The sequence below is a fragment of the Nannobrachium achirus genome (genome assembly GCF_963921795.1).
Source record: "Nannobrachium achirus genome assembly, chromosome: 9".
Lineage (NCBI taxonomy): Eukaryota > Metazoa > Chordata > Actinopteri > Myctophiformes > Myctophidae > Nannobrachium > Nannobrachium achirus.
This window is the reverse complement of record NC_137818.1, coordinates 24240238-24248799: the sequence shown is the minus strand read 5'-3', so window position 1 is coordinate 24248799 and position 8562 is coordinate 24240238. Positions and strand designations below refer to the sequence as shown.

The 8562-nt window shown below is 40.9% G+C and overlaps 1 protein-coding gene across 2 annotated transcripts in view; it reads right to left on the bottom strand.

The window, feature by feature from the left end:
* Nucleotides 1–280: 280 nt before the first annotated feature.
* prkar2aa (protein kinase, cAMP-dependent, regulatory, type II, alpha A) overlaps nt 281–8562 on the bottom strand; it is a 67141-nt gene continuing 58859 nt past the window's right edge. For both annotated transcript variants that reach the window (XM_080733338.1, XM_080733339.1), the window contains exons 5-11: nt 8440–8546; nt 6633–6774; nt 5021–5122; nt 4586–4660; nt 3328–3393; nt 2071–2209; nt 281–1787 (exon numbers count right to left, since the gene is read on the bottom strand). In XM_080733338.1, the coding sequence (XP_080589464.1) occupies nt 1663–1787; nt 2071–2209; nt 3328–3393; nt 4586–4660; nt 5021–5122; nt 6633–6774; nt 8440–8546 (756 nt within the window). In that variant the 3' untranslated portion in view covers nt 281–1662. The remainder of the gene's footprint in view (nt 1788–2070; nt 2210–3327; nt 3394–4585; nt 4661–5020; nt 5123–6632; nt 6775–8439; nt 8547–8562) is intronic.

The following is an 8562-nucleotide window of genomic DNA, read 5'->3' as shown; positions in this document are numbered from 1 at the left end:
ATACAGCAGCTGACCAGAGTAAGCCTATTACCCTCTCCGTCCCCTAAACCAGGGCAAATAAAAGAATGGGAATGTGACAAATATGCATACATACATAGTGTATTACAGTATATTATTACATGCTAGCTTTGAGTCACTAAAAAGACATCATACAGTACATGCTTCAGAATTTCAACACACACAAGACCTTTAACAAAATTTTTGCTTTATTCTTTTTTTGTCATTTTTGTATCCAGGACAACTCATTCATGAATAATCAAGGAAAAATATGCAATAATGTATTTAATAATTGATTGATTATTTTTTTTATTCTGTTTTACATTTTGTCTGAGATGGATGGTGATTTCTTTTTAAATATTTTATTTAATCAGAATCGGTCAAAGTAAACTCAGAAAAAAGCTATAAATGAATATATAATAATGTTGGTAATAATACATTAATAATAATTAATACAATGATGTAGACAATGCATGTTGTGTCTGTGACAGAATAACAATGGCCCAGAAACATGGGCTTCTTATTGGTTTTTAAACTTCTTCTGTGGTACTGCAATATTCACCAGCACGAACGCAACTCAACTCAATCAACGACAGTAGAAGAAACGGAGTGCGCTCACAAACGTCCGCACCTCCAACCTCCCAAAGAGGGAAAAACACATTTTTTTAATTATTTATTTAAATAATATTTTATCAAAGCTTTTTTTTCTTGTTTATCTCATAAAATGTTTTCTAAAACCTCTCTCTCCCCCGTTAAACTTTTCTTGTTTCTTTTTTTTTTCTTTTTGAGTTTTTTCCTTGTCCTTGTTTTTCCCCACCAGGTGTCTCTTTTTGCAACTGCGGGTGCCTGTTTGTGTTTGAGAGTGTGTATATGTACTGTAGGAGTGTGTGTGTTTGTATTGTTCCGTCCTTGGCTGAGGCTTGTTGTGTGTTATCTGCTTGTGTGACAGCAAAGCCTGCACGTGGTATTGCATGTTTGTGTGTTTTTGATGTGTATGTGTGTATGTTAGTCATTGCAGCAGGAACACAATGGTTTCTGAAGAGCTGAAGCTGGCTCAAACAATGACAATTTGATCTATGTTGTCTACAGCTCTGTGTGGGTGTGAGTGTGTGTGTGTGCATGTTTGTATATTAGTTCATGTGCGTGAGTTTGACTAAAGTGACCATACCAATTACCAAAGCATGTGTTACTAGTATGTGTGTCAGAGTGAGTCAACTAATAAATACGTGTGTGTGTGTGTGTGTGTGTGTGTGTGTGTGTGTGTGTGTGTGTGTGTGTGTGTGTGTGCGTGCGCGTGCAAGGGTCAATGTAATGTAAATGAATAAGATTGTGTCTCTATGGTAATGTAAATTAAAAACATCCATGTAAGCTTATCATCACTGCACGTCATCATCTGTATGTGCACGCTTATCTGTATGTACTGTATGTGTCTATGCATTAACTTGGTCTGTGTAAAGCTTATTAAACAGATACAGGATCAGTGTGTATGATTGGCTTTAAGAAACGTACATTTGCCTGTATGCCCTTGAGAGAGTGTGTTTGTGTGTGTGTGTGTGTGTGTGTGTGTGTGTGTGTGTGTGTGTGTGTGTGTGTGTGTGTGTGTGTGTGTGTGTGTGTGTGTGTGTGGATGTTTGTTTAGAAGGCACGGAGTGTTGTGTGGGTGGCTCAGTCTCTCAGGTCCATGCTGGAGCCAAACAGTGCCACCAGCTGCTCCTCATAGTGAGCGATGTTCCTCTTCATAATCTCCTTACAGGAGCCCAGCAGACGCTCAAACGCTTGCACGTCTATGACTAGAGAGAGAGAGAGAGAGAGAGAGAGAGAGAGAGAGAGAGAGAGAGAGAGAGAGAGAGAGAGAGAGAAGTTAACATTATAGGGGAAAGGTATCTGGATCAGTGGTTCACAAAGTGGGGTTCTTGGGTGGTGTTTGAGCACCACTGATATACAGTAGATGATAACTAGAGTTGTAAATACAGACAGATCTATACCTGTACATCCCACAAACCACAGCACAATTAATCTTGACATGTACACGTACGTGCGTGCATGTGTGAGAGAGAGCATGCGTGTCCTTACCCAAACATTTGATGTTTCCCACAGCATAGACTGACGCCGCCCTGGGCTTGTTGGTGACCAGGGCCAGCTCACCAAAGTACTGACCCCTACTGCAACGGGTTATCTCCACCTCCGCATTGTCTGCATGGTCTGCCTTTGTCTGAAGACACAGGGGAGAAAGGAGGATGAGACATGACGATAGAAGAAGATGTTTGTGGAAAACGGTCAACAGTCTGGAGAAAATTGTGTGTTTTTATCTGGGTGTTGTAAGTAGTTTAGCCTTTGGCCTGGCCTAGCCAAATATCAAATTTATTTTTTTCCCTTGTAGACATGGATCCACCTTGGGGACTTTACCGCTGAAACACATCTTGTTTACCTTACTGTACATTTATTTTATCAACAGCAAAGATTAGATCCTAAAACAACTATTTTAACTAATTTCTTCCCAAAGACGGAGATGTCCTTCTTTTCAAAAGTAAGCACATTTGTGCCATAGACAGAGATCTCTGTCCATTGGTCTTTATTAATGAATCTTATAAATATATTGCTGTTCTGTACTGTCCGAGCGATCCTCGGTTGCTAGGGGACGAATGCATGCCGAGATAAACCGGAAGTGAAATTCACTTCCCCATAGGGTTCAATTCTTCTTCTGCAGAAAAAAAACAAGCTTTCCTCTGGTTCTAGCTTTCCACAGCACCACATGCTCCCATCCACACACTGTGTAGTGGTGCCTAGGCGGCACTACAACAACAGGATGGAAACATTCCACTCGCTCACACAGACTACAGCCACAGTGTGCTCGGCAACGGAGCACACACGCCCAAGTGTGGTCGCCGTTGGAAAACACGGTAAAAACACTAAAACCGCTGCCAGTAAACCGTTGGATTAATTCAAAATAGCTGGCAAGGATTGTGTTAATTTCAAAATCACTTTCCATATTTTAGCTTATACAATTCTGAAGATGGGTGGAAGTTACTCAGATGGGAGAGACTGAGAGGCCGTTTTGGGATTCGCAAAGTTCTTGATTGCCCCCCTGGATAGTGCTGAAGACACTGAACCTCTACCTGCTCCTGATGAGCAGGTTGGTGCCTTGTATCGTTTTCTCTGACATCTATGTCTGAATGTGAGTGTGAATGGGTTAATGTAATGCACATTGTAAAGCACTTTGGATAAAGGAACTATATATTTAAAAATGCACCATGTTTTTGTGCGTGCATGCGTGCGTGTGTGTAAGAGAGGACTGAGTGAAGAAAGGATTAATGAGGATGGTGAACTTACTTTACTCTTCATCATGATCTTCACCTCTCCAGACTCCACGATGTAGAAGCAGTTAGCCTTGTCTCCCTGTGGAAAAACAGCAAACACACTCACCACAACAAGTTTATGTATTTGCACTGAGATAAAACCATAAATACAAAGTCATGAAAACAAAAGATAATATGTAAAGGTCCAGAGTGAGTTGCTTTTAACCCAACTGCAGATTAGCACCAGCAAGCACAAAACTAATATTGGACAAATATTCATTTCCTTTCCGCCCACCCCACAAGTTATAAATATGAAATGGGTGTTGAGAGAGCACCAGAGCAAGGTAGAAACAATAAAGATAATGACATTATCCCAGAGAAATTGTTATTAAAAACAGTTTTAACTGGAATGTGTCTATGATTTTCATATTGCCATATTTGGTAACCATTTTATCAAAGGCCATGTTATGTTGTGATTATATAACAGCTAAGAGGGTTATCAGCTCTCTACTTCTTTGCGTAGGGCAGAACAAAACCCCTTAGCTGTGTGCTGAGATATACAGTGCGTGACACAGCAGCACATTGTGAGCTTGTAAATTGTCTCAAAATGCGAACTTGGTATAGAGAGAACAAAGGAGAAGGGCCTAGTATAGAGCCCTGAGGGACTCCGGTCAATGAAATATACAGTATAGTGTTTAAGTGGTTAAGACAGCTGATCTCATCAATTATCCTAGAAAATAAATTAACTCTTAACAGTATGACTAGAATAGAGTTCAACTGGCCATTACAAAAAGCATTAAAGACATCATGATGGAATCGCCTTTTTGTTCATTTTTAAGTTTCCAGTATGAAAAGGAGGCCTAGCTGTTGTGCCTCAACCAATCACAGTCTCAGCTGATAGTCCCATTAGGTATGTCCTCATTATGACCACGGAAATACTTTTTAAGTGAGAAAAAATATACATACTGTATATAGGCTATTTTTCATTTCATTGACACTTAAAGCTGACACACACAATGAGTCCAGCACTTGAAGGTAGGGTAAGCGATATTTTCTGGTTAAAACAAAATGTTTTATTTTGTTTGTTTTGTTTTTTGTTTTGTTCACTTGTTTAGTCTGTATCCTGACTGAGTTCTTTATCCTGATTGATAAAAAGCTGGAGAGAGATGGAGACTCCTGTTACTGACCAAACACTCTGTAGCAATGATTACTATCAGAATATAGAGCTATTTTACCCCTTGGGGTCGGGGACCCCCTGTTGAAGACCTCTGCTTTATAGTAATGATCCTTACCTGCATTATGATGCGTTCTCCATCTGCGAACGGCTTCATGTCTATTACATCCACGATCTTCATCCTCTCTGATAACTACACACACACACACACACACACACACACACACACACACACACACACACACACACACACACACACACACACACACACACACACACACACACACACAATGTAATTTCCTGCTCTGTTTTGGATACATAAGTTCCAGCCTGGTCATGCCAATAAAGCACATATGAATTTTGAGAGTAAGGGGTACCAGGCAAGGGACTAGGGAGTGAAGCAGGTAGGAGATATGAAGAGTGAAAAAATAAAAGGAAGACATGAAAGGAGAAAGAGAGATAGAGAAAGACACATGCAAAGAAAGAAAGAAAGAAGGAAGTCTTGTTGCTAAGGGACCACAAATGTAAACCATCCTCCCTTTCTCCTCCTCACCTCCAGTGATTTGAGTAGTGGTACAGACTCGATGAAGGATTCGTACATCCTCCTCTTCTTGGCGTTGTTCTTCACAATGAGTCTACGGAACGTTGAGCGGTCCTGGAGTTAACAGAAACAAGGACACACGCACACAAATGCACAAACAACGGAGGAATTAATTGACATAACGACTAAATTGGGAAGAAAAACGGAGTTCAAACAATATTCCAGTGAGCCGTATATAGCATATGCATATTGTGTGTTTATTGAATTCAGCTGAAATGGTGGCCATTATGTCATACTCTGGGGTCATGTGATCAGTGACATCATGAAAGTGTACTCTGCAAGCCAAAGAGAACACTTTCATGATGTCACTGATCACATGACCCCACAATCAATCCTCCAGTTCTTGGCAACACAGGAGGGGGGACCTTTCCTTATTTCCACACAACAACTCTAAGGTATATTAACCAGTAAGACTCCCTAATCGGGAGATAAGCGACCGTCACGTCGCATACACAAACTTTAGAAGGCAATCGTAGCCAATCAGGAGGGAATATGGGAAATGGGACAGATCCATGTTGATGACATGACTTTAGAGATACTGTGTAGCGCTTTGCATGATTCTGGGCCAAAATCTGTAGGAGCAGTGTTCAAAAATGTGTTTTGCAAAAATTGGCCTGTCAGGGGTGGAAGTTGTGATTTGCCATCCAAGGAGTGTGTGTGCAAAGTTTGGCATCGATAGGGCCAAAGGTGCCAGAGATAAGAGTAGGGGCAAAAGTGTGACGTGACGGACAGATAGGCAGCCGGTGGAGCTTTTCAGTTGAAAATGAGTGGTACTCCCCTGTAAACCCTATATCGTATGACAAATAACGATAATAGCCAACGAGCTGTTATAGCTCTTTATAATAGAGCTGTTATTTTCATTAGTTTAGATTTATTTTTAATAATATATGAAAATATTTAGATTGCTTTTCCCCACCTAAAATGACATGCCCAAAATGGCAACACCAGGGTTAATGTGGTTAAGTCCTTGGCCTGTTGCTGGTTTGACCAAGGTTTACAGTACTTACTCTGGCCCTGTCGTTTTTTATGTCGCTCTGGACACAAGTCTGATAGCCTAAATGTTTACATTGTTTTCTCTCTTTTTTTAATCTTTATTGGTCTTTGCAAAAGAAAGGCATGAAAAATGCCTAAAATGTATTTTGTACTATTGATGCTGCACTTCCTCACTATGACCACAGGGTGGCAACATTACAAAACAAGTGTGGTTAAAAGAGTAACTTCATTCATAGAGAGAAAATAGTCCATTCTTAAAATGAATAACCAATACCACCAGTTTATAAAAATTGGGTTTCTGCCACTAAAAATGGTAATTGTACAAAGATCACTGAATAATACAATTAAAAATAACAAATGGCAAAGAAGAAAATAGAACACATTTGACTTGTACTTCTTGTGTGTGTGAGTGCTTGTGCATGAACGAGTTTGCATTAGTTGAGTAAAAAATGTAGTAAAAAACTGTCCAGGATGGCTCATGCCTCTGTGTAAGAGAGTGAGAGCGAGAGTCAGAGATAGAAAATAGTAAGTGAAGAAGACATGAAGAGAAAGACAAGGGTTTTAGACTCACCAGTGCCCATAGCGACCCCTCCTGGGTGGCGATGATGGTTGCAGCACGTGGTGTGTTGTACATGAGCGCCAGCTCACCAAAACTGCCTTTGTTGTCATACTGTCCCACGCATACTCCTTTAACCAATATGTCAAACACTCCCCTGCACAGAGAGAGAGAGAGAGAGAGAGAGAGAGAGAGAGAGAGAGAGAGAAAGAAAGAGAAAGAAAGAGATGGAGGGAGAGGGGTGGGTATATGGAGAGAGGGAAAAAAAGAAGAGATGATATGATAACATTAAAGGAATAGAGGGGAAGAAAATACAGAAAGGACAAATAGGAGGGAGGGCCCAATAAAAGGACAACATCAGAAAAACAGCAAAGTAGGGAGGGAGGGAGAGAGAAGGAGAGCAGAATAAGACACAGCACATTACATTGAGGAAGAGACCTCCAGCCAGAAGAAGTGGAGTGTGATTTATTTCCCACCAGCCCCCTGACAAGATTAAAGGTCATCAGTGGTGGGCGTCGGCCTCTGGACTTGTTAAATAACTGGCCAATCACAGTTTATCTGTAGCCTAAGGACAGGACTTGTCAGCAGAGAGACTGACTCTGTGTGTGGGTGCTTGCTAGCGCGACATGTATATGTACGCGATTAGCAGAATTTCCTCTTTCAACAAGTTCCTCACTAATCCCCTTCGCAGGGTCCAGGTTCTTTGTAACATCCTATTCCAACTTAACAGCATTTTCCTAAAGGTCCGTATCGATAACCCTTGTTGCCCTAATGCAATATTTCTATCCACCTAAAATGTAAGAATTAAAGGCAGCTTTAAAAGTCTTGAGAAAAGGCATACATGGACGTACGAACACACTCACTTTTAAGATAATTGTGTGAAGATGTAATCTTATAGAATTAGTCACAATGCAATTGTGCATCACCAAATGAATCCTGCTCATGTCATAAGCAGAGTTTCCACAGTTGAGTAGATACCCTGGTATGGTATAGAATCAGGCAGGCATGCTCTCGTTAAAGGTCAGTGTGTGCCTAGTGCATGTGTAGCCAACAAACTGTGTTGTTCTGGCTGTGTGCAGATGAAAAGTGACAAGGACAGGACTGCTTTGGTACTGTAGCTGGGTATATGTGGGGGTACAAATAGGCAACAGAAAGAAATTAGCAATTGGATGATAACCAACAATCAGTTTGAGAAGGATTTTGACCGGTATGTTAAGATAACTAAGGCTGGTAAAAATAGTTTTTTAGGTGGATGAGTCTCAGAACCGATCAGTCACAGGCTAGCCTCTGAGGGGAATGGGTTACTTCCTCTTCCCCGTGTTGATGCAACACCAATATTTACGTACTTTATTTACTTAATAGAACATTCTCTCACGTAGTCTTTCGCAGTTTTCTGTAAACCTTCATATTCCTTCTACTACAACTCGTATCTCAAGTTGTAACAAAGACGAATTTGGGGAAATTGCCCATTGGCTTATCATTAGCGAAAATATGCTGTATATAAATGACAAATCAAATTAATATTAAGCCGATGGGTTACAAGATCGTTTCCTACCCTGCTATACATTTAATCAACTTGTCGCTCACTGAAAGGACATGGGAACAATTACAGTAAGTTAAGTCTGGCAATGAAAATGTACCTACATTTTACACACACAAATGCATAATACTGTATATGAAAAGGCAGATGCCGAATCACACAATGAGAGTATACAATTATTAACTATTTTAGCCCCCCCCCCCCCCCCTCCTCCCACACACTGCGAGGTTAAGGTTGTCAAGACAGACAGACAGACAGTCAGTCAGAGACAGACAGACAGACCTCTCTATGACGTAGAAGTTGTCTCCATCGTCTCCCTGGTCAATAACATGGTCCTGGGGCTGAACCCGCTGCTCAAACATGGCATCCAACACCTCTGAAAACTGCTCCTGGACAGGAGAAAGG